The 26,124-nt window shown below is 40.5% G+C and overlaps 1 protein-coding gene across 1 annotated transcript in view; it reads right to left on the minus strand.

The window, feature by feature from the left end:
* The window catches only part of RASA3 (RAS p21 protein activator 3), a 196,939-nt gene that overhangs the window by 75,360 nt on the left and 95,455 nt on the right, over positions 1-26,124 (minus strand). The window contains exons 3-5 of the mRNA XM_061626726.1: positions 24,429-24,532; positions 19,996-20,090; positions 1,928-2,004 (exon numbers count right to left, since the gene is read on the minus strand). Coding sequence (XP_061482710.1) covers positions 1,928-2,004; positions 19,996-20,090; positions 24,429-24,532 — 276 coding nt within the window. The remainder of the gene's footprint in view (positions 1-1,927; positions 2,005-19,995; positions 20,091-24,428; positions 24,533-26,124) is intronic.

A 26,124-nucleotide genomic window follows, 5' to 3' on the forward strand; every position in this document is an offset into this window, starting at 1 on the left:
AAATTGTCTGCGATCACAATTCTATTGCATTTTGCCCTAGCTCAGTTTTCAAAACTATTTTTTAGAAGTCACAGGCACTTTATATATCCTCCAATATTTTGAAAAGGAAGAACATAAAAAGAGCCTGTTGGAGCAAGCCAATGACCCATCTAGTCCAGTTTCCTGTTCTCACAGTGGCCAGGCAAATGCCTATGGGAAGCCTGCAACAAAGACCTGAGCAGAAGAGAACTCTCCTCTCTTGCAGTTTCCAGCAACTGATATTCAGAAGCACGCTGCCTCCAACTGTGGAGGCAGAGCATTGTCAGCTCTTCACTGAGACAGCAGTGTCGATGGGGGTGCAGGCAGGGCAGGAGATTCCTTGGTAATTGCCAGGCCGTAAGTCCTCAGCCGGCAGCTTGGCTATAAATCTGCCAGGCTAGCAAGGAGGAAGCAAGATAAGGGCAGAGGCCGTTCAAAGCTTACGTGCCAAGCCAGAAATCCAGAAGAGACGTCAGTGAAGGTCCGGGTCTAGTTTGCCGAGAGATCAGTCCAAGTCAAGGTTCAGGGGATAGGAAGACACACAGTGGTCACGCCTGACGTTGTAGTCAGCAACAAGCTGAAGCCAAGTTTTGACTTTTAAGGAGCAGGTTTGTCAGCAGGTGTGAGCCATCAGCGTTTTGGCCTTAAGTGGACAGGCCTGCCCCTCTTCTGCCAGACCTTCTGTTGTCTACGTTCTGCAGGTGAGGGGGGAGTATCCTGTTCACTGTCTGCGTCTGGCTGAAGGGCTTCAGCTGTGTCTGGCGTGCTCTGCAGCTGAGGGGGAGAAGGAGCTGGGTTCTCAGGAGTTTCCTCCATTTCTCCTTCTGGGTCTGCTGCTTCTGGGTCTGCTGCTGTTACTCCCGAGTCATCCTCGTCTGATGAGTCCTCTGACGGGGCCATGACAAGCATAGCCATCGTGGCTAGCAGGCATTGATAGTCTTATCCTCCATGTATTTGTCTAACCCTCTTTTAAAGCCAGACAGATTGGTGGCCATCACTATTTCCTGTGGGAGCGAATTCCATAATTTAACTCTGCGATGTGTGAAGTGCTTTCCTTTGCTTGTCCTGAATCTTTCAACATTCAGCTTCATTGGGTACCCACAAGTTCTTGCGTTATGAAAAAGAAAACCTTTTCTCTATCCACTTTCTCCATGCCACACATAATTTTATACACCTATCATGTCACCTCTTACTTGTCTTTTCTCTAAACCAAAAAGCCCCAAATGCTGCCCCCTTTCCTCATAGGGGAGATGCCTCATCCCCTTGATCATTTTGGTTGCCCTTTTCTGAACTTTTTCCAACTCGTATATCATTTTTTAGTAGTCAATAAGGGCATGGGGAACATTGGCATTTAATTTTCCACTTTAATATATAATGGCTTGTTATGCAGATTTATGGTGAAGAACAGATATGTGTGCGTTAATATGCCACTTCAAAGATATCTTTCTCCTATTGTAGGTTGTAAAATTTGCATTTTATTGACTGAGATCAATTTAAGTTGACTTTTAACAGCCTGCTAACTTAAAATATATTTTTGCAGAATTCATAACAGCAATGTGTGAAGAAAGTTCACCTACTCATAAGCTGCAGTCAGGATTCAAACATGTACTTTTGGTTAGCCCAAAGGTTGACGGTTATGCAACAGATGCTTTCTTTGAACAACATATATCTCACACAATCACAAAACTTCTTGGGTTTCAGAAACAGTTTTCTATGTGTCATAATGGGTTTGCTATTCATTGTAGGAATAGTTGAAAGTCCTAAAATGAACTAGTTCCATATTTTTTGGATCAGAATCCTTAAATACTGTATTTCTATTTGTATCTGGCATACACCAACACACATAGGTTCACAATTGCTCCAAGTAAATATTAACAAATTATAGATATGTATCAGTACACAGCCTTACCGTGTAGCAAGCTTATGGCAAATGACACCAGTGTCTGTTATGACTTCACTCAGCCTCAACTCTAAATGGACCTTTCCCTGAAAAAGAAAATGACAAAGCACTACATTTAATCCTTAAAGCAATCAGGCATTGTTAAAAATGTCAAAAGTTATAAAGGCCATGTAAGATATTGAGCCAGTGTGGTGTAGTGGTTAGAGTGTTGGACTACAATCTGGGAGACCAGGGTTGGAATCTCCACACAGCCATGAAGCTCACTGGGTGGCCTTGGGCCAGTCACTGCCTCTCAGCCTCAGAGGAAGGCAGTGGTAAACCTCCTCTGAATACCGCTTACCATGAAAAACCTATTCATAGGGTCGCCATAAGTCGGAATCGACTTGAAGGCAGTCCATTTCCCCCCCCCCAAAAGATATTGATTGACCAAATGTATTTCTCTGGAGTCTCATAATGCAGCTTCAATCAATGAAAAATGAAGGAACACCCCATCTGATTATAAAATATATAAAAAATACTTCTCTCATCTGAATGTAGTAGTAGTAGTAATATTTTTAAAGCCTCAGGAGATCAATTTGATAAAATTACCAAAAGTTACTTTATTTCAATAATATAAATAAAATGTTTTAAACTAGTGACCTGGACATATGTGCAGCTTCAATGCCTTTAAGTTGTCTCTGTGAACAGAGGATGTTGCCATAGCTGCTTAAACAGGCAAGAGCTTACAATCTCAATTTTTCCTAACTGGAGTGTACTGTATTTCATTTCCTGTATTAGTACTGATCTCACAACTTTGCTGACCTGAAGAAGATTTTTGTCTGGAATGAAGCAGTCTTGTGTTACCTATTTGCCCCGGTTCAAAGAAATGTTCCAATAGGCCTGAGCACATATAAACCGTAACATGTGAATTCCAAGCCACAGATTGTAACTATAGAACTGACCAAAGCAGTGAAAATGTTGACATGAAAATAAAGGAGACTGAGATTTTTTTTAAAGAATGAAGACTTTTTCAGAATATATTCCTGCTGAAAATAAAGAACATAATTTACATGTTGGGATCTGTATTCTAAAATCATCAGAGAATGGGAAGATTTCTTCCAGAAGAAGTTCAACACTTTTGTTGCAGATTATAAAAATGATTCCAATCAAGAAGTTTAGATTGATGGCATATAAGACTCCTAGTTTAGGAGGTTTTAGATCATTTTTTCCAAACTAGGAAATATAAAATATTTAAAAAGCATCCACATATCAAATTCTCAAAGTGAACAACTACATGCACACACCGATGTAGACTGATACAAACCAAGTTCATCCAGAAAATAATAATTTTGCTAATAATAGAGCTGCCAAAAGTTCAAACTAGATGTTATAGAAAATGAATGTTTGTCACTGAAAATGGCAATGACAAGTTCTCCATTCACAGAAATGCATTAGATGACTACCATGCTTTTTTCTCCCTCTATTGCCTATAACATGGAGGAAGGATGGAGAAATGCATAATGTGGCTGCACATTTCCCTAATGAGACATTGTACCATGAGTAGAGGAAATCTGATACGTGGCTGCTATTTTTGGTGGCAAACCAAAAACATTTTTACCATAATGTATGGTTTGAGCTGCAGTGCTTCATTCCAGCACAGACGCTGGCAAGTAGTCCCTGTTGAACTAACAAAGCTTTTGCATTTATGCAGTGCAATTCAGTGTCCAAACTGTTTCATATTCATTATCTTAGAAATCTATTCCATATCCATGTTAGGTAGACGGTATTGTTATTAGGGATACACAAATCACTCTATTTCTGTTTGTGTTTACTCATAAGTCTGTTCTATTCTGTTTCTGCATTTATCTGCATTATTTTAAAAAAATGGACAAAACCCCATATTTACATATGCATTTTAAACATATTTTATCTCAAAATACATGTTTCTGAACATATTTTCTTTCACAATGTGCATTTTTACATACATATAAACTTAAAATGCACATTTCTAAACACATTATGATACATTCATTAAGAATTGTGCTTGAACATTTGGAAAGTATGAAAGTTGTTCCTTTCCATGCATTAGTCTGGAACACATCAGGTCAGTTCATATTAGAATTCAGAAGGACCCAATTCCTCAGTTATTATCTCTATATGGTGAGGGAGAGGTGGTTATTGTGGTTTCTCTAACATCACCTAGGGAATATATGGCTAAGATGAAATCTGAACTATGGCCTTTCTGGCTTATAGCAACTGCTTAAACCTTGTACTGACACACACATACTATGCACTTAAACCTTGTACTGACACACTGACACACACATACTATCAGCATATACTCTAAGCACCATGGAGGGAGGGAGGGAGGGAGGGAGAGAGAGAGACTACTTCTTGTGGCTTTCAAAACAGATTCAAGTATTTAAGCAATAAGAATATTATTGAAAGCAACTGAAGGGATATGGTATCACAAGTACAATTATTCCTGAAAAACTTCATTACTTCCAGTTGCAAACTCGGGGGTGAGCTTACTTTAAAAGCATGCATGCTGCTATAATATGCCTGGATGTATTGTGCACTAAATGCTACTCCTATGTAAACAGCATGCTCCAATCCATGTCAATGATGTCCTCAGGGAAAACACAAGGGCCTATTCAATCATTTTCCCATGGGTGCTCTGATTCAAAGTGCCTCCAGAGTTTATTTTATTTATTTATTTATTTAATTGCACTTTTAAACCGCCCTATAGCAACAAGCTCTCAGGGTGGTGTACAACAAGATAAAACCACATTTAAAACACGAACAAGTGTGGATTACAGTATACAATTATAAAAACATATTTAAAAACAAAATTAGAATACAAATTAAAATAAAAATTACAATTACAGTTTAAGTTTAAAATTAAAATTTAAGCTTAAAATGCCTGGGCAAAGAGGTAGGTTTTTACCTGGCGCCGAAAGGATAACAAGGAAGGCGCCAGGCGTATCTCATCTGGGAGGGCATTCCATAATTCGGGGGCCACCACGGAGAAGGCCCTAGATCTAGTTGCTGTTCTCCGGGCTTCCCTATGAGTTGGGACACGGAGAAGGGCCTTGGACGTCGAGCGCAGTGAACGGGTCGGTACATAGCGAGAGAGGCGTTCCATCAGATATTGCGGTCCAATGCCGTTAAGGGCTTTATAGGTAAGAACCAACACTTTGAATCTAGCCCGGAAACATATTGGTAGCCAGTGCAGTTGGGCCAGAATAGGTGTTATATGGTCAAATTTCTTCGTCCAAGTAAGAACTCTGGCCGCAGCATTCTGCACTAGCTGAAGTTTCCGAATCGTCTTCAAAGGTAACCCTACGTAGAGTGCATTACAGTAATCCAATCTAGAGGTTACCAGAGCGTGAATAACTGAGGCGAGGTTCTCCCTGTCCAGATAGGGTCGTAGTTGGGCTAGCAGCCGAAGCTGGTAGAACGCATTCCGTGCCACCGAGGCTACCTGGGCCTCAAGTGACAGGAGCAGATCTAATAAGACCCCCAAACTACGGACCATCTCATCTGGGAGGGCATTCCATAATTCGGGGGCCACCACGGAGAAGGCCCTAGATCTAGTTGCTGTTCTCCGGGCTTCCCTATGAGTTGGGACACGGAGAAGGGCCTTGGACGTCGAGCGCAGTGAACGGGTCGGTACATAGCGAGAGAGGCGTTCCATCAGATATTGCGGTCCAATGCCGTTAAGGGCTTTATAGGTAAGAACCAACACTTTGAATCTAGCCCGGAAACATATTGGTAGCCAGTGCAGTTGGGCCAGAATAGGTGTTATATGGTCAAATTTCTTCGTCCAAGTAAGAACTCTGGCCGCAGCATTCTGCACTAGCTGAAGTTTCCGAATCGTCTTCAAAGGTAACCCTACGTAGAGTGCATTACAGTAATCCAATCTAGAGGTTACCAGAGCGTGAATAACTGAGGCGAGGTTCTCCCTGTCCAGATAGGGTCGTAGTTGGGCTAGCAGCCGAAGCTGGTAGAACGCATTCCGTGCCACCGAGGCTACCTGGGCCTCAAGTGACAGGAGCGGATCTAATAAGACCCCCAAACTACGGACCTGCTCCTTTAGGGGGAGTGTAACCCCATCCAGGGCAGGTCTGACATCTACCATCTGGGCAGAGAGCCCCACCACCAACAGCATCTCAGTCTCTCATCCTCAGAGTACTAGAGAAAGTATTCCTCTGAGAACAACAGATTGCTTTGCAAATTTATTTCATAACCAGGTCATGCAAAAATGTTTAGATTTATAAATGAAAAATATATTTTTGAATTTCTAGCATATGCAGAAGTAAATAAACAATCACCAGCTAGATTAGAATGCTTTAAGATAGTAAAGGAAAAGTAACAAGAGCTAAACATAATTATATCTACAGAAGAATAGACTCGAGCAGTAAAACAAAGTCAGATGTGTCAAGTCAAAATTACATGCAATGGCTTGGATCCAGAGGAGGGGAAAACAACATTTTTTTCCTGATTCCCACTTCAGTCCCCTGTGTCCCACAAAAGCCTGCTATGAAAGGTTTGGGAACCTTTCAGAATAGTGTAAGTGGTGGCATGTGATACTTCAAGAGGAGGGGGGGAAACACATAAAATGACCTCCTCCACTCTGCCTCCTGTCAGAGCCCCTGCTAGATCAAAGACTCTTCTGTGGACCTGCTATGGTAAGCTTGGCATTTTTAAAAAGGGTATTACAATAACCAAAGAAACCGACAGGTGTCATTGGAAACAAATATAATTAGCATCCACAAGCAAAACCAGGAACTAACTTTAGCAGCCACACAAAGCATGTACTATGGCTTCCTATTTCAAAAAATTGATATGGTTCATTGTTTAAAGACAGAATGTAAATGGAAAAGGAAGCACAGTAATTTGACAAACGCACTACATGTTCTTCCTCACGACTCCAGTCTGTGATACAGCTAATCCAAAGCCGTGATACTTTACTACCGCTTTTTACTGATATTATTGCAGCAGTTCACTGAAGACATGATGTAATTGCTGCCATAAGTTAGTGGAATAAGACACTGTATGATTTTCTTGTTCCTGAAGACAAGTGAAAGGTGTTGGTTATATTATCTACTACAGTAATTTTGTTTTTCCTCACCCTTTGCTTAACATTTTCTCTCGTGGGGGGAGGTGTATGCTGCGCCTTTTTTCCTCCTACCAAATGCTGCAAAGTTTAATAAAATATAGCCCGTTAAATTAGTTGCCACTGATGCACTCAAACCACACAGGGTTTTGTTGCAAAAGTTAAGATTCACAGGGTCACCATTAGTCATAATCGACTTGAAGGCACATAACAACAAGTTTCAGGATCATCTGTTCACCTTGCAGTGCACAGCCTTGCTTAAAGGCCCTGGAATCAGCAAAGATTGATTTCTGTAACTTCATGCCAGTCTCAGACAGGGAAAATATTGACAAGCAATTGATATGGTAGCACAGTAGATAAAATATGAAGCCAAGCTATTCAGCGAAAGGACTCTAACAGCAGTCTACATTTGCATTAAAAATCCTGTGGAAGTACATCTCTGGAGCTTTTGATTACTTGAAGACACCAGAACAATAGAGGTACTTCGAGATTTCCTCTCTCCAACTGACTGGCTATACACTAGTCCTACACAGCTTGTAACACACCAAGCTGAAAGCAGCCCACCAACCATGTCTTGTGGCCTCCCAGGTTCTTGCTGACCCCACTATCCTGCAATTCTAGGCAACCAAAAAAAAAAAGAGAATGAGCCCATGGTGGGCTTCCATTCATGGCTAAAGGACTGTGCTTGGCTTGGTAGGTCAGGAGTTTTGAAGGCCTGCTATATAGCCTTTTCTTCTCAAGAATGACATCATTTATTATTCTGTCCTAAGTTTTACACTAATTCAGGAACCAATTTTCAGTCATAGAAACGATCCTTCAAGTCACCCTTTCCACATAAATTGCAATATGTTTTTTAAAAATTAACATTTATATACATGTTTCAGCTCTCAAGTCAGTATGCTTAAGTGGGTTGAGAAAAAAGAAACAGCATGTCATCCCTGTGTGTGTTTGTGTGTGTATGTGTGTTGCATACATAAAGCATTCCAAAATTACACTTTTAAACAAAAGAATTGTAGGAATACTTCATGAATTAAGGCACAAATCTTCAAGGTTAGTTGTGACACAAAGCTAATTAGACTTTCTAAAAATATCAGGTTTGTTGCACAAAAAAACCCCAACCAATAAATGCACATTAGGAACTTAAGAAGTTGCTTTATACCATCCAGATAAGGTCACTGGTCCATCTACTCAGTACTGTCAATCTCAGCATTCAAGGATTTCAAGCAGGAGTTTTTCCCAGCCCTACCTGGAAATGCTAGGGACAGACCCTGGAGCATTTTGCATGCAAAGCATATACTCCACCTTGGAGCTAGTGCCCTTCCCCATACACATTCAACCCACCACAGTCCCACAACATCAGAACTTTTCTCAGGCCACAATTCTCCCTTTCCTTTGGTGAATAACTGCCCCCAAGAGCTGCCTTGGCTTTGTAACAGCCCAAGTGTGATGAAGTAGCTGTCAACCCAGCTGAATGCTGGCTCACGGATTTTGGGTGCTCATTACAAAGTAACATTATTGCTGAATAGATGAATATATAATACAGTTAGATAGCGAAAATTGTGGAGAGGGCTCAGAAAGTAGGAAAACAGGGTGGTTATTTTCATCTGTGAAATGATGGAAGGTATGTATCCAGATACTAGTCTGGCAAACAGCAACTTTCTCATCCAGCTGTTGTCATGTTGACTAAGGCTTGTTCAGCCTCAGAAATAAGACATTTTTTCAGTTTAGTCTTGCGGGCTACTGCTGCGTGGTTAAGAGAGAGTATGCTTTTGGGTCACGGGACTGCATAAATCACTAAGATACTGTAGTGGCATGGGGCAATAATTTCCATTGAGGTCTACATCAACTGTTCCTTTGCAAACTGCTAGTTCAAAGAAACAACATGTATACTTCGGTGGTAGATTGTTGGCACCAGCTAGGCCTTGGAGTCTACTTTTGTGGTGAGGGGGAGATTAATGCCTCGCATAATCCTCTGCCCAGATATCTATCTTCAAATACTTGCTGGGGGTGCAATACAATATGAGGGAAGAAGAACAAGTTGCTTTCTCCTGACCCCAAGTTAAAAAACCCAAGAAGACAGGCTAGACAAACCATTTTGATGGAATCTTCTCCCTCAGAGAAAATGCACAGTGAGACATCAGATCACCCACTGGAATGTACAAATAGAGAAATGGAAGTCCAGAATCTCCATTTCCAAGGAACTTTTCATCTGGGCACCAGCAGTCCCCTTTTCCAAGCCCTCCTTATTAGACATCTCTGCTGTTTTCTGTCATATGAGCTTTTTAATACCATGTACCTCAATCTGAACAGTAAGAGATTTTGGCAGTGCCTTCCATGTTATTCAGCCCACCATTGATATCTGCCTGTCTCTTGGCTCAAGCCAAGCCAAACCATGCTGGGGAGGATGTAGTCCACAGCTAATGCCAACGTTCCTCTCTTAATTTGCACAAGATACAGCTCTCTCTTAAATATTAGTTGACAACAAGGGCTCTGGAGCTTTAGCATGTGGATGGTGGCCTTAAAAGTTATTAATGGCAGAACTAGCCTGACAATAACACCCTATTCCAGTTTAGAAAATGAAGCTGTGAAGACCTGGCTCTGAGGTAGAAGGAAGAGAGGCACAGGAGGAAGTCTGAAAGCAGGAAGAATGGATTCTTGTTGTTCCTCAGACCAGCAGGAAGCCTAGCCCAGACAGAGGTCAGGGAGTTATAAATGGACTGCTCTGGCCAATTGGTGCATGGAGGTTCCCATAACTGGTGTGGCTGTCGCCCTGCACTTTCCTCCTTTGCCAGAGCCAAGTGGGGCACCAAGCTAGAAAACCACCTGCCAGCACTTAGGCCACTACTTTTGAGACGTGTTGCTGTGGGCTTGGTTCCTGACTGAAGTTAGCAAACAGCCACCCAATATGACTGCTAATATAAATTATTCTATAGTTGCTTTGGTTGAAGAGTAAATAGGGATACATTAGCTTATAGGACCAAAAGCAGCATCCCAAATGGAACTGCCAGGTTCGAACATTTTAGCAGAGCATTGTCATTAGGCTCAGTGTTAGTTTTCAACATCTCAAACTGTCTTTATCATATTAAACACATACTTAACGGCTTTTAAAGCTGAACAGATATGCAGTGATCATTCAAGTATATTTTCTTTCTTTACAAACTACAAGCAAATCAAGATATGTGGAAACTGTTGTTTGTTAGATAAAATGGTCACACCCTTTTGTTTCCTGGGTGGGTGACTGGAAATAGCATTCTTCACTTTCACATGGTCTGTGGTTATAATATATCCAACACTGAGTCTTTCTGAATCTTGCAAATGATTAACTCTGTTCAAATAAGCTCTCTGCTAGCTACATGTAATTAAGTTCAGCAAGCATTATTATGGCATTCACTGAACAATAGCCAACACTTTTTTAAAAACTGTTTATAGTGTCATAAACGGACCATCCTGCAAAGGATCTGAATAATGTTCCATTAAAGCAGCCCACACTATTCTCAGTTACTTCCTACCATGCAAGTATATACAAATCAGAGATATAAAATGTAATCAAAGTAACAAATGTGCTCAGTTTAACATCCCCTCATGCAAGCTACAAAATAGTTTTGAGAGGCTGGTTTCCTTGGAGAGTCACATACACAACATTAAAGAAAATAAAGAAAAGGGCTCAAAGGCTGCTGTAGTTATCTTTTTGGATGTTACTATGAAAATGTGGGGTTATCTTTGAGTTCGGTCATGAACATTGAAATCCCACTGATTTGCTTGGAAGTCAATTGATTTCACTAGAATGATTTAGGATTATAGCTTTACTGTGAACAGGTATAACCCAATAAGTGCAAGCACATATATAGCGGTATTTGCAGCTGCCCCATAGCCCATCCACTCCCTGTCAGCCCACGCCTGGACATGCAGTACTATGGTCAAACCACTGCTTTGAAGGCAGGCCATCCTGCACCTCCCCCTTAAACCATCCACAAGCTTGTTCTCCCCCAGATCTCTGTGCATGCCTCTACTCCTGCTCTTCCTGGCATCGGTCTGTATTCACTTGGGGACAAAGAGCTTGTAGATGCTTTCAGGAGAGGCACAGAAGACCATACCATGGAATCAATGGCCTGACTAGAATGCTGCATGTCCAGGACTGGTGGCCCAGCAGGATAAAGCCCTGCCGACTCCTGTAGGGCAGCTCCACATGATGCTTTGTGCCTCCAGGAGTGTGCCTAATATAAAAATTGAGAAGGCCAGCATTTTCACGGCATTAAATACCGTTCAGTTTCACCTATTGCTTGTAATAGTGGTGAGGCCTATTTAGCCTGAGGTCGTCCCTGCTGTTCAGCTGGTTGGTGATATGAACCTATTCGCAACAGCAGATTTCATGAGATCTCCACAATGGGGAGAGGGGAAACCATGTGCCTCAGTCAGAAGATAGCAACGCCCTCTAAGTCTATAAAGTATAGCAAAACACATACCTCAAACAATTTGTTCCAAATCTGTATTTCTCATACCAATAAATCAATCTGGAGTTTATTTATAACTATGGCCTCAGTCGTGTGAATGTGGAACTAATGGCTATCTGGGGATTTTAAGCATCTGATTTTACTTGCCAGGGTCATCTTGCAGCAAAGAATAGGAGCAAAGGGTATGGGTGCAACAGTTGATAAAGAGAAACTGAATAATAATAATAATGGAAAAAGCTTAATATGGAATTATAGGGAAACCCATAATTATCCTGTTTCTGTCACTTCAAGAAAGCACATTCTGATTTAAGCTTGTTTGCCACCATGAGAGTTGAAATATGTTATAAGAGTCTCAAATCCTGATAAAAACATTTCATGTATTAATATATTAGATTTCACCTCTGGAATCTTAGATACATGTTACAAACTGGCCACAGACCTAATACTATCAACAATAGCCTCTGCCTATCCATCCATGAATATATTTTCTCCCCCTCATACACACACACACTTATCCCCATCTGTTATCAACTCTCCATATATAATCTTTATAAGGTTTGAATATATCATGATCAGGGTAAAATATTTGAGGGACTGTCTCCTTCTCTACAGACTCTCTTGGGTGTTAAGATCAGCAAAGGTACCTCCTTGGTAGTTCCACTACCCTCAGACGTTCGGGGGGTGGGGGTGGCGGCAGCCTGGGACAGGGCTTTCTCTGTGGCAGCCCCTAAGTTGTGAAATTCCCTCCCTACAGAGGTGAGTCTGGCACCTTGGCTGTATAGTTTTCAGCGAATGCAAAAGATGCATCTCTTTACCCTGCCCTTCAGCACTTGAGATGCATGTTTTTAAGATCCACCCTATTCCAGTGAATGTAATGTGTTTTGTTTTTAATACTGTATGGGTGTGGAACCCTGTGAGGGCAAAAGCAATGCTGCATGTGTGTGTGTGGTTTCTGGGGAAATACAACCGTCAGGGGAAGGATTAAGCATTCCCTTCTCCTTCACCTCTTTTCTTTAAAAAAAACAACCCTTACCCTTCTTAGAGCCTTTGCAATGGCAAAGGTACCACTAGAATTTGGTCCTTATTATGCTTTGACCTGAGAAACTGGCTCTTGGAACGTGCTAGTAATCCTCAATCTTACCACTGCTTCGTACAGATTTGGTTCAGCTGCCTGCAGCCCAATGCATACACCATACATTTAGTCAACGGTGCATAGCCATACATTTAAAGAGCATCACTTTCTCCAAAGAATCTCAGGAACTGTAGTTTACCCCTCACAGAACTATAAATCCCAGCACCCTTCAAGTACAATTCCTAGGATTCTTTGGAGGAAGTAACATGCTTGATTTTATGGTGTGTATGCATCCTAGTAATGGCCACCAAAAGAATACTGTTTTTGCAGACTAGCATTATTGCTTTGGCATAGATTCCAAATCCTCACAACTGTGTGAATAAGACTTGTTTTACAAAGAAGTTAAATATAAATTTAGTACCTCATTTCACTGTTTCATTGACCACCTTCTTTATTTTACATTCCCTCTCAAGTACTAGTACTAGAAATCATACTTTTTCTGTTAAGAAAATATGCTAGCATACTTTTACATGTAATGGACAAGGATGCTGTACAAACTATTCCACTTGAAGTAAATGCTTATCACCAAGCTCCAAATGTAGCTTTAAGAAGTTGGCTTTTACAATGCAAAAATAGAGGAAGTGATAAACCTGCACAAAAATAGTACAATGTTTATAATTAGATTTAGAGCCCATGTCCCTAATGAACTAGAACTTTTCACAAACATTTCTGACAAGGCAAAAGAGCTTGTGCGATAAATAACCAGAAGTCTCCTAGAAAGTAATGCAGGACAAACAAGTCCCACAGTCTCAATGTGTGTTAACAGTACAGCAAATATCAACAGTGCATGAGGGCTGTATAAATATTGGCTCACTTCACATGATAAAGGGAAATCTTCATTTCCCACAGGAACCAAACACTAGCTCTCTCTCTCTCTCTCTCTCTCTGTGTGTGTGTGTGTGTGTGTGTGTGTGTGTTCAACTACTGCTGTTAAAGTTATCTAAGGCCAATTCCGGTTATCATTTAACATGCATTAATTACCCACCACCATGTACTTTAACACCCTTTTTGAACAAGTAGCTTACATAGCTGATAAGTAGTTATTCATTGATATAGTACCATCAATAGATCATGGCACTTTAAAAAGCAACATACAGTGCCTTGCAAAAGTACTCAGACCTCTGACCAATGCTCTCATATTACTGAATTACAAATAGTACATTGTAATTTTCTTCTGTATGATATTTTAGTTTGAAACACTGAAACTCAAAATCATAGTAAGGTGACATTGGTTTTCTGTTGATAAAAGTTTGTAAGAAACATAAAAAACTGAAACATGTTGCTTGCATAAGTATTCAACCCACGACCATTAATATTTGGTAGAGCCATCTTTCGCTGCAATAACAGCTTTAAGTCTTTGAGGTAGTATGTACAGGTTTTGCACACAGTGTTGGAGGGATTTTGGCCCATTCTTCTTGGCAGATTTGCTCCAGGTCATTCAGGTTGATTGGACGTTGCTTGTGGACTGCAATTTTCAAAGAGCGCCACATATTCTCAGTGGGATTGAGATCAGGACTTTGACTGGGCCACTGTAGGACATTCACCTTTTTGTTCTTCAGCCACTCCAATGTTGCTTGGGATCACTGTCCTGCTCAAAAGGGAATTTCCTCCCAAGCTTCAGTTTTTTAGTTCTCTTGCAGTATTTGCCTGTATTTTGCTCCATCCATTCTTCCTTCAGTCCCTGCTGATGAGAAGCATCCCCACAGTATGATGCTGCCACCACCATACTTCAATGTAGGAATGGTGTGTCCTGAGGCATGGGCAGTGTTAGGTTTGCGCCACACATAGAACTTTTGAGTTTTGGCCAAAAAGCTCTACCTTGGTCTCATCCAACTACAAAACCTTTTCCCACATTGCAGCTGGGGCACTCTCATGCTTTCTGGCAAACTCAGGATGTGCTTTCAGATGGTTTTTGAGTAACAGCTTCTTTCTTGCCACCCTCCCCATATAGGCCAGTGTTATGCAGAGCTCTTGATGTGGTTGACTGGTGCATCATTACTCCAATCCCAGCCACTGAACTCTGTAGTTCCTTCAAAGTGATTGCTGGCCTTTCTGTGGCTTCTCTCACATAGTCTCCTTCTTATTCGAGAGCTGAGTTTTGAGGGACAGCCTTGTCTTGGCAGTGCCTGGGTGGTGTGATGCAGCTTCCACTTCCTGATTATTGATCCAACTGTGCTCATTGGGATAGCCAAACATTTGGACATTATTTTGCACCCTTTTCCTAATCTATGCATTTGAGAGATGCTCTTTGGTCTTCATTTTCCTTCAGATCCACAGCCTGACCAATAATCCTTCAACAGTGGGGTCTTTAATCCTGACAATGTGACAGCAACTTTAATGGTTCACAGGTGGAGGCCAATGGTAAGGTAATTGTGTCCTTGATAGGGCAATTTCTTTCATCTGTGTAAAATGGGAGCTTCCACAGCACAGGGATTGAATACTTATCCAAGCAACATGTTTCAGTTTTTTTTATGTTTCTTACAAACATTTCCCAACATAAAACCAATGTCACCTTACAATAATTGATTCTGAGTTTCGGTGTTTCAAAATAAAATATCATACGGAATGAAATTACAATGTACCATTTGTAATTCAATAATATGAGAGCATTGGTCAGGGGTCTGAGTACCTCCTGCTGGGAGGAAGGGTGGGATATAATTCAATCAATCAATAAGGCACTGTAAGTAAAAATGACCCAAAAGCAAGAGGAGGCAAAAGAGAGTCCAGAATTGTAATGGATGAAAGTATAACATATTTCATTATTTTAGTATTGCTTTCGCACTTTTTATCCGACCTTTGAATCCAAATAGAATTTTACATGTTAAATGTATCTTTATACATGTATTTACTCCAACCTTTCAGGATAGGATACCTGCACCAAAGATTGTTACAGGCAGAATCATAGCAGGTTTTTTTTTTTCTGGATACACACAGACATCCTGGAAGTCCCATTTCTTAGGTTCAGAAGTTGATGCTGACTTTTAATCCAAAAAAGGGGACTTCTTACTCTTAATCTGTCTTTATCTTGGTAAACTCAGGCTTTACCATCCTTCTTAATTTTAATCTGAAGAAAACAAAGCCTTTGCTACTGTTCTGGCCTCTCTTCCACATATTCTTTTGAGCAGATTCTGAAATCCTCTCTCGGGATTATAAGAAAACTATTCCCTCCTAAGGAAATTTCTGACTCTGGAGTGTTTCCAAAGGTCGATGCTCCAGTAACTTTATGTATGTCCTCTTCTCCCAGGCATTTTAGCATGTGTTTTTAAATTGTTTTAAATTGTGTTTTAAATTGTTTTTAAAAGATGTGTTTTAAATTTGTATATTTGTTTTTAATGTTTTTAGTTACTGTAAACCGCCCAGAGAGCTGCGGCTATGGGGAGGTATACAAATAAATAAATAAATAAATAAATAAACAAACAAATAAATAAATAAATATTGTTCTACAGAAGTCTAAGTAGACTGCTGCCTCCCCTCCCCTTTCATGCCTTTTGCTTTAGGTTTTAATCTCCTTACAAAGTTTCCAGACAACCTTTTTATTTGTCTTATCTGATTAATCTCCTTTCTAGGTATCGGAAAAGAAATACTTTATCCCACCCTTTCCGATCTTCTTTACTGTAGGTTCCTCAATAGGCTCCCTTCTCTTGATGCATTATGTTGTCCTGCTTATACCTCACCTGTCAAAGTTCTCTTTCCTAAGCTTTTGTTTTCTTGGACTGAGGGTAGGTATCCCCCCTCCTCTGGTTAAAAGCCAAAGTCAGCTTCAGCTTCCTACTTCCTTAGGTTTCAAGAAAAGGGACTTCCCTCTTCCAGATTTATTGTTGCATTTTGCACCTTCTTTATGTTAACTTTCCTGAAAATATTTACTAAAGAGCATTTAATAAATAAACAAGTCAGCCAGCCAACTGCAAACTTTGATGTGTGTACACAACCAAACATCAGTGAATGTGGACTGAATAACGTGCTGGGTGATACTAGAAGAGTGATGGGGCATTGCGATGCCCCTGTATTTATAATACTGTAAATATGGTAAGTGCGGGTTTATTAGAGTATATATGGTAAGTAGACTGAGTGAGAGGGGGGAGTACATGGGCTGGAATGCTGGAGAATGTTGTATTATGATTGGCTGAGCGTTTGAGTGTCTGAAAGTATAAATGAGAGGATGACGGTTCTGTTGGTGGGAGTTCTGAGGGAGGCTGTTGGATGGTTTTGTGGGCTGGATTGGATTAGGCTGGTAGTGAGGCAGGTTATTGACCACTAGAAACATAAAGAGAAATGCATCTGATGAAACCATACGCTTGTTAACTATACCTTTAAGTAATCTTGTTATTCCCTGTATATATAAATAAATATTTCTTGGTTTACCAGAACGCCTGATCCTTGGCTGGGTTACACAGACCAGAAGGGTGGGCAGGGCATATACCAAGGTTGGGAAAAAGTATCAATGGTGGCAGCGGTGAAGAGATAGTGTAACATTATCAAGTATCCAGAGCAACCCAGGGCTGTATGCTTTATAGCAGCCTTTCCCAACCAGTGTGCCTCCAGATGTTGTTGGACCGCAATTCCCATCTTTCCTGACCATTGGCAATGCTGGCTGAGGCTGATGGGAGTTGTGGTCCAGCAACATCGGGAGGCACACTGGTTGGGAAAGGCTGCTTTATAGGCACAAAGATACAGGGGGGTTGTGGCCTGCAAGTGCACCCAGACACAAAGTATCAACAGGCCTGGAGAAGACTAAGACACAGTCTCAAGGCAATATTGAATTACTGGGAGTGACTGGTGGTGCTGCCTAGCAGTGGGATCTTGAGAGATCTTTGCTAGAGCCTGTGAAAGAACCATTTAAAAACCAGGACCCTGAGGTGGGACCGTGACAAGGCGGTAGCCACAGGCGGGATCCTAGCAAGTGGTGGCCTGAGGTGGGATCCTGACAGGAAGGGTCCTGTCACAGACTGGGGGAGATACAGTGTCAGAGGTGAGGTGGGTGGCCAGTTGGTTGCAGCTGGCTCCCATTTCTTGCCAATTTCCCCTCTTCAAAGATTCTGGCTGCTCTAACACTGTGCCTTCCAGTGTGTTGGTGCTACTATGTTAATCCATAATAAGATCTATAACATCCATCACTTTTGTAAGTAGTCCTCCAGCAGAGCTGTTCCAAGTGGTAAAGGGCTTGTTGTCATTGGCCCCATCCAACAGGGGGCTGAAATGCCTGCTGTGACAAGTTTCCAGGACAGTAGTGTAGTGGCAAATTCAGAAGTGCAGGGTCCCTTCATGTCAGTCACAGCCATGCCTTTCCCCCCCACCTTTTTTGGTTGCTGGGTTGAGAATGAGATCCTTGTTAACGACTTTTCCCCCAACAACAGACATCCCTAGGAGCCAATCAGCACGAAAGGGGGTGTTAGCTACTGAGAAGAGTCTTCTCAGTTGCTTTCTAGTTCTTTCACTCTAATTTGCTCCAACCAGCAGGAAAGAACTAGGAAGCATGTAAGAAGATTCTTCTCAGTGGCTAACACACTCCCCTTTTGTGCTGATTGGCTCATAGGATGCTGGAGACATAGTGATCCTGCTCGGAAAAAGGTAAGGGGTCTAAGATCCCTTCCCCAGATCCCGGATGGCTACACCCCTGTGCAAGGCACTCACCTCCATGCTGAATTGGACACCACAGCTGATACAAGTCCAGGGAATGTGCGTGGTGCACCGTCTTGCCTAATTAACAGGATTAGTTTCAATTTTTGAGGCTTGAGGATGTAGACAAGACACTTGCAGTGGTGTAGCCGATCATGTGTCGTCTGGATCCTTTTCATGCCATTGCAACCAGGACATTGTTCTTCCTTCCTTTTGTCCGAATCCCACCTATCGTCTGGAGAAGGCTTGGCATTCGTTGGATGTTCGGAGGGCTCTCAAGACCTACTTGTCTCGGACCCAGGATATCAGACGGACTGAGTCCTTGTTTGTATCCTTTCATCCACGTTCTATGGGGCAAAAGGTGGCTAATTCCACCTTATCCTGCTGGTTGCGCGCATGTATTGTCTTAGCTTATGAGTCCTTAAGCTTCCTCTAAAATAACTGCTCATTCCGCTAGATCAGCAGCCACTACGGCTGCTTTTGCTACCAATGCTCCTCTTGCTGATATTTGCAGAGCGGCTGTTTGGTCTACCCCACATTCGTTTATAAGACATTACAAAATAGATCGTTATGCCTCTGCCGATGCCTCTTTTGGCAGGCGGGTGTTGCAACAGGTTATCAACGATGATTAGGATGTGAGTGGTCCCTCCCTGATATGGGCTGCTTTGGTACATCCCGCTTGATGGCAGGACTCCTGTGGAAAATGGACCATTGGTCTCACCTGAGGGGTGATTTTCACAGGAGGCCTGCCATCACAACCCTCCCAGTTGGAGGATACCTAGATATTTTTCTCCAGTTTTTTCTAGATTTCTGTTACGCTATTATGTTTAGGTTTGCTGGTGAAGTCAAGACTTCTAATCCTGTTATATTGAAATAGAGTCGTATTATGAAGAAATTGCTATTATGTCCTTGCTGGCAGGCCTGTTGGCCTTTTTTCATGTACTTTTAGATATCTCTCTCTGGACTCGCTGCGAATGAACTGGAGAGTGGGAGGGGCCTAATGCCCCTAGTCTTCACTTCAGAACATTCTTGCCTTCGGATGATAGGTACAGCTATGATACCCGCTTGATGGCAGGCCTCCTGTGAAAATCACCCTTCAGGTGAGACCAACGGTCCATTTACATTTTCACTCTTTTGGCTGTACTATCTTTAGCTGAGGTGAAAGCAAGGCAAAAACATGGCAAAGCAAGGAAGAGCCTTCTTGGTTTTAGCATCCCAGTTTAGGAATTCCCTCCTCTGTAATATGGCTGTTAGTGAAATCTGATGCCAGTACTGATTTTTTTTTTTTTGGCTGGTAAGAGTTATCTGCCTTGTTTTTAGTAACTGCACCGCGAATTTGAAACTATTTTATTTGTAATCTGCTCTGAAATTGCTGCGCAATAAAGAGTGGGGAAGAAATGTTTAAAATAAAAAACTACATAATAATAAAGATTATTTGAAGGCAACAGCAGCTATTTAAACAAAAGCAAAAACAATGTTATCAGAGACACTGTAGTATTTCCTCTTTCCATGCAAAAGGAAATATGGTGTTTTGTGCAGACATCACTACCAGATTAAAATACATTTCTTACAACACATCAAGTTTTATACAATTATCCTCTTGGGGCTAGTCTGCATAGAACTGCCATTATGCAGAGACCACATGAAACATCCTCTGTACAAATCACTTCCACCTGCAGTTTTTACCTAGCAAAAGAAAGGGACCACAGCTGTTCCATTTTAATTGTTAAGGTCACCATCACCAGGCAGCTCATGATTTAGTAATGGGAGACTCTCTCACCTGTACTTCTGAATCAGCATCAACATGTTGCAGCTGAAACCAGGTGTCTCTGTTATGGTACTTTTGCAAATCTTCCTTCAATATTGCTACTTTTCCTGAAAAGACACCAAATTAAAAATATCATCCTGGATAAATATAGGCATCTCAATATACATTACAGGGGAAATCTTCAGTTTTTCAAAAAACTGTTAGATCAGCAGTCTTCTATGGACAGGACAACAGAACTTAGAGACTGTTTCTTTACAGGTCTCTTTACACAGTACTTTATGATGCTAGTTTCTTTCTGTTTTTTAAAATTCTTTAGACACACTTACTTGCAGTATTAGTTGCTGACATGACTTCCATATAATGTTACTGGGCTATGGTGGCCTGACATGTTTAATCAATCATGTTGCTACAATTCTTTACAAATGTGTTCAAAATTCTAACATATTTTTAAAAGGCAAATTTAAAGGGAAGTTAAGTTGATTGCCATAGTTTCATAGCCCAAAACGAGACAAGGCAACAAAGCTATAGATAATTTATTTTTGGTGGGTAATTGGCAGTCTTGCTATTGACATTGACACCACATATTCCCAAATCATGATTGTTCAATGTCAATTCCAGTTTAGCCCTTTCCATGAATGGTGGAAGAAATAGAACTGATTTAGCATGATAAAACAAAAGCTTAACTACACCTAAAGAATTCCATATATAAAATGAAAGCAGGTGTTTCAAGATTTTGAAAATTAATTGGTCTAACACAAGGTGTTGCCTCACTTGAGTTCGGGAATTTTTTTTAATGTTGGGCCAAGACATTAATAACTTCAGTAATAAGCTTTTCACTCTTCAAAGGGTTCCTATAGGTTTCCTGTGCACAGAACCAAAGTCAAATCTTATCAAGTGACAAGCCATGCTATCTATATTGGCAGGTACTGCATTCATGTGATAAGAAACCTGCCTGCAATAGATGATCCAAGATAACCTTTTCACCATAAAACCAAATGGAACCACAGACCTCACTTGGAAGAAACATTTCTGTTTAATTCCCTTCTTCCTGACTTTTCCTTTCCTTTGGTGTTTTCTTTTTAAATCACAGACTTCAGTGGGCAGAAACCAAGGGACAGAAATCAATAAGAATGTTTGATTAATTTTTGCAATGCCAGGTTTTGTGGTGTTGTTTTTTTTTACACACTTCTTGTTTGAAAGTTGTTTTGGCCAGAAAGAACATGACTTTTTTCAACATTTTAAAAAGGTTCAAAACAACAAAAAAAGTTAAAATAGAAGATTGTGATCAGATTACTTAATACATTTGAAGTGCAGTGAAATTATCTTAATTGGACATACCCAGTGATAACATTTCAGAAATGGCTTTTTTTACGCATGTAGATGTCAGAATTTTGTGAAATTTCACAAGGGAATTACATGACTATTTTCTCATAGATCAACCACTGTTTCAGCTCCTTTTTTTGGATACCTGGGACACAGTACATAGTCTGCTATCACAGAGTCTGATCTACAGCTACTATGATTGGTCTCTACGTTGACCTGCCAAACTAGAATGTGGGTCTCAGACAATAATGTATTTCAGCAGTTCAGAATATTATTGTTGCAAGTAGTATTTCACTGAACCCAGGTACCAGCACAAGCCCTCATAGAAATTATGCTGAAGTGAAAATTCTTATGTGTGGACTTATGGATTTATGTTTTCAACATAAATGAAAGCTTTACATTCTAATTTGTCTTTCTACTTTGTAAATTAGGCCAGAAATAATTGTGTATCTGTCACATGAAGGACACACAGTATAAGCATTCTATTATTCCTTCAGAGAAGCGCTAAATGATCAGATGATGCAGTATGTTTCCTGTTTTAAACTGAAGGTCACAGATACTGAACTGTTTATTGCAGGCCTGCTAAGGATTCTGTTATTTAGCTATTCTCTAGGTTTGGCCTGGAATTCTTCTGAAGTTCCCTCCAACACATCTAAGTTTTATATTAATTTTCTCTTGAATATTCTACCAGATTAAAAATGAAACATTCAAAATACATTCACAAAGTTCCTGACTCACACATCTATTTTTTTGGATTTTTTTTAATATTTAGAATTTAAATAGAAGTTTTGGAATGGAAAGTGCTTTATTAAATTCATCATAATATAATTTTCAAGGGGGCCGAATGGCTGGAGAAGCCCATTATCAGTGTCATCTTGTTAGTAAACACATAATGCTCCAATAGAGTCAGACTATTCATGGATCTAGCTCAGTAACATCTACTCTGACTGGCAGAGGCTTTCCAAGACCTTGGGTGCCAGGGATTCCCTAGACCCATTATCTGACAACACAGATTTTGGGGACTGAATCTAGAATCTTCTGTATGCAAAGTACATATTGTATAATCAGTTAAAAATGGTAATATAAACATCTGGGGATGGAGTGGCTGGAAGCAGAAGCTACATCACCCATCACTGACAACAAAGGAACTATCTATTAAATGCCGGTGAACACTTCCATGACCACATTTCAAGCATCTCTCCTAACCACAATGGTTCCACTAGCTGAAGAAATAACTGCATTTCTCCCAGCAACAATATATTACAGAATTTGAACACAGTCAAAATATTGATGTAACTGCCTCAAAACAAAAGCACTTCCTTAAGGAAGGTATCTGGATCCCACACAAGAAATTCATAACTACATGTTTGTTGAGTGTTATAAACTGATGAACTGCGAAGAGCTGTTATTGTTTCAGGAAAATGAAAGTATATTGATGGGTAACATCATATATTTTGGATGTCCCCCTCTCTTGCCAAAGGGGCAATGGCTCTTTTGCGAGTCAGGCAGGCAATAAAGAACACAGATGGGGGCCAATGGTAAGGCAATTGTGTCCTCGATGGGGCAATTTCTTTCATCTGTGTGAACTGGGAGCTTCCACAACACAGGGATTGAATACTTATGTAAGCAACATGTTTCATTTTTTTATGTTTCTTACAAACATTTCCCAAAAGAAAACCAATGCCACCTTACAATAATTGATTTTGAGTTTCAGTGTTTCAAAATAACATATCATACAGAACGAAATTACAACACACCATTCGTAATTCAGTAATATGAGTGCAGTGGTCAGGGGTCTGAATACTTTTGCAAGGCACTGTATATATACTGTTTATTCTGCTGAACAAGCAACACCTGTTATTTGGAGTTACATTGCCATGGCCTTGACAATATTTATACAGGGCCAGGGAAGTTGCCCTAATTGGTAGGAAACAGCCAGAGGAGAACTAAGTGGTGATTCCCCCCCCTTCCATGCCAGTTTTGATGCACTTCAAAAGCTTGGCAAAAAGCCACTATCCCATCCAAGGTGATTTACCATGGGACCCCACTTAGGCTTATCTTTAAGAGATAAATACTCCAAAATTCTTATTATTATAAAAATAATGCTGGCTAAAGGAAATAGCATTAACTCTTGACAGAGCTCAGGCCCAGAGGGATGTGCTATTAGAAAAGCAAAACTATATACATAAGCATGGCTGGCTGTAGAAAAGATTTAAGCCTTAATTTGGCAAAATGTAATAAAAACTGGTCATCTGGCCTAAGGGGAGAAATTGTGGGCACTAAGGGCAGAATGTATTTGAAACACATGCAGGATTATTGTTATTTTGAGGTTAGGGTGGTGCCCAGCAATTGCCCCTTTAACGCCTAGGTACTGCCAAGGTATGGGCCTAAATTTTGGACAAAATACATTTTCACCTCTTTCATCCTATTCCAGCATACATGCCCATTTTCTTTTTGTTTTCATTTGATATTTATGTTGCAATACTTGCTCTCTTCTCTCTCTCCCATTCCCCTCCAATTTTGCATGGTCATCTGATGACTGGAAAACTGCCAATATTCACAAACACAAAAACACCTCCATGTATTGCTTTATTATTAAAACATGCACACACACATCGTTAACTGAGCAGAATTTATCATTTATTTAAGCTGTAAGGAGAATTGAGCATTTTATCCACCAATTCTGAAAGTTTATGGGTATGGAAAACAAGAGTTTAAAATTAAAGCATCCATTCAGCAATAACTAGGGCTGAATAATCTCTTTATTCTTCTTAATAGATAAATTTAAACCATGCAGTTCATAGCATGTTCAGGAAAACGTTTCCTTTTTTAAAAAAAAGTTTTAAATTGCTTCTTTTACCTCACACTGAAATAAAAAAAAACTGGGCACACCCTGCGTTTTGAAGGTAATTTTCTTCTTTATTACTATTATATAGAATTTTCTTTAAACACATAAAAACGGCAACTTAAAACTCAGTCACAATTAACAGCATGCTGAAATATGAAATAATTTATATGCTAGCAATGTTCACTGTTGTTTGTAAGAGATGTCACAATGCACAGAACAGATAAGGAAAATATTGAAGATTAGAGGTAAATTTAAAAATGAAAGTAGCACATACCAATGATTGAATCCCTGCGAAAAACATCTCTATCAAAAATGTAAAATGACAGATGACGAAAACTCCGTGGAATTTCACAGTAGAAGTCTTCTCCGTAAAAGGGGCTATGTAAAACAAAAAGAAAATTCTTATGCATATATATGAACATAAGAACATAAGAAGAGCCTGCTGGATCAGGCCAGTGGCCCATCTAGTCCAGCATCCTGTTCTCACAGTGGCCAACCAGGTGCCTGGGGGAAGCTTAGAAACTGGAAATCAGTAATAGCCCATGATCTGGCCCATATAAAACTGTTGCCTAGTGATTGCAAACTATCTTCCTGTATCCCCATTCCTCCTCCCCACCCCCACAATTATCTCACTTGCTTTCCTACAGGCACCATAAAGATTATTTGTTTGTGGAGACAGTATTGAGCTAATATACCACACTTCCAAGCCACATTTCAAGTTTTAGCTGAGGGAGAGAAAGAAGCAATGTGACCAAAATTTATCGCCTTCCACAACAGAAGCCAGTAGGATCTTTTTTGACATGCTTCATCCTCCAAGCAGAAGTGAACCAGTTGCCTTTTCATAGATGTTATAGAATAAAGTGGGCATGTAGTCTTGTTCTTTGTATTGTTGCAAAGGCTAAGGGGACGTGCACTGAAAAGCAAATTGCTCTCTATTCATAATTAAAACATAACTCTCAGTAATTATTTTGCTATAAAGAGAAATGAGAGACAAGAAAAAGAAATACAACCAAAATTTGGCAATTTTGACATTTCAGGCCATCAGGCTGTATCCAATCCTGTAGCTCTGCCGGCCCAACAGACTTCTGTATGTGCAATGGAGTTCTCTCTTTCTCTCCAGCCCTTGCCCACCGTAAAAATCCACTTCAGAGGGTTGGGGGAGCATCAGGAGCAGATGGGGGGCAAGGGGGAAAGAGAAGTCCCATTGTGCCAGTGGAGCCCCACTGGTGCAGCATTAGATACAACCTACGCAGACAAAAGACTGAACACAATCAATTGGGTTTAAGAATGGAATAAAATCCAGAACTGACATAAAGCGTAAGAAATACTGTTTGGAAGCGTAAATGGCTTTTTTCGGATGCAAGAAAGAAAAACCAAGACTGATTATTAACCCCAGACAAAAAAATCCTCTGTTTCTTTCAGAATTCTAATGTTAAATAATTATGCAAAGGAAGACCACAAGTAGCTAATCTTGCTTGGCTGCTAACATCTTCAGACATTGATTTCATTCTAAGGCTTCAACTGCTATCAGCCCATCTATAGAACCAAATCATGAATCAGTGACAGTTGTTGCAAGTCTGCAAATGTGTATTTAACATTAACTAATTATACTGAATAGATGGTAAAACTGGCCACATTAAGATAAGCATATATATACTGGCTTAATAAAGCAGAGATATGAACAAGCCCTCTGTTCGCTCACACAGCCACTACACAGCAGGAAACAAACCAGGAAGACTTCTGTGGATTGTAGTTTCATCTGAACCAGAAAACTATGGGTAACATAACTGCCTGAAAGAGGCAGTGAAAAGGCCCACCTTGGACCCATTGGTCTGTGACAATTACTGACCGGTTGCAAATACCCCCTTTTGAGGGAAGGTGATTGAGAGAGTTGTGGCTCATCAATTGCAAGTACTCTTGGATGAAACAGATTATCTTGACCCATTCCAGTCTGGGTTCAGGCCTGGTGA

This window comes from Rhineura floridana, chromosome 5 (genome assembly GCF_030035675.1).
Source record: "Rhineura floridana isolate rRhiFlo1 chromosome 5, rRhiFlo1.hap2, whole genome shotgun sequence".
NCBI classification, from domain to species: Eukaryota; Metazoa; Chordata; class Lepidosauria; order Squamata; family Rhineuridae; genus Rhineura; species Rhineura floridana.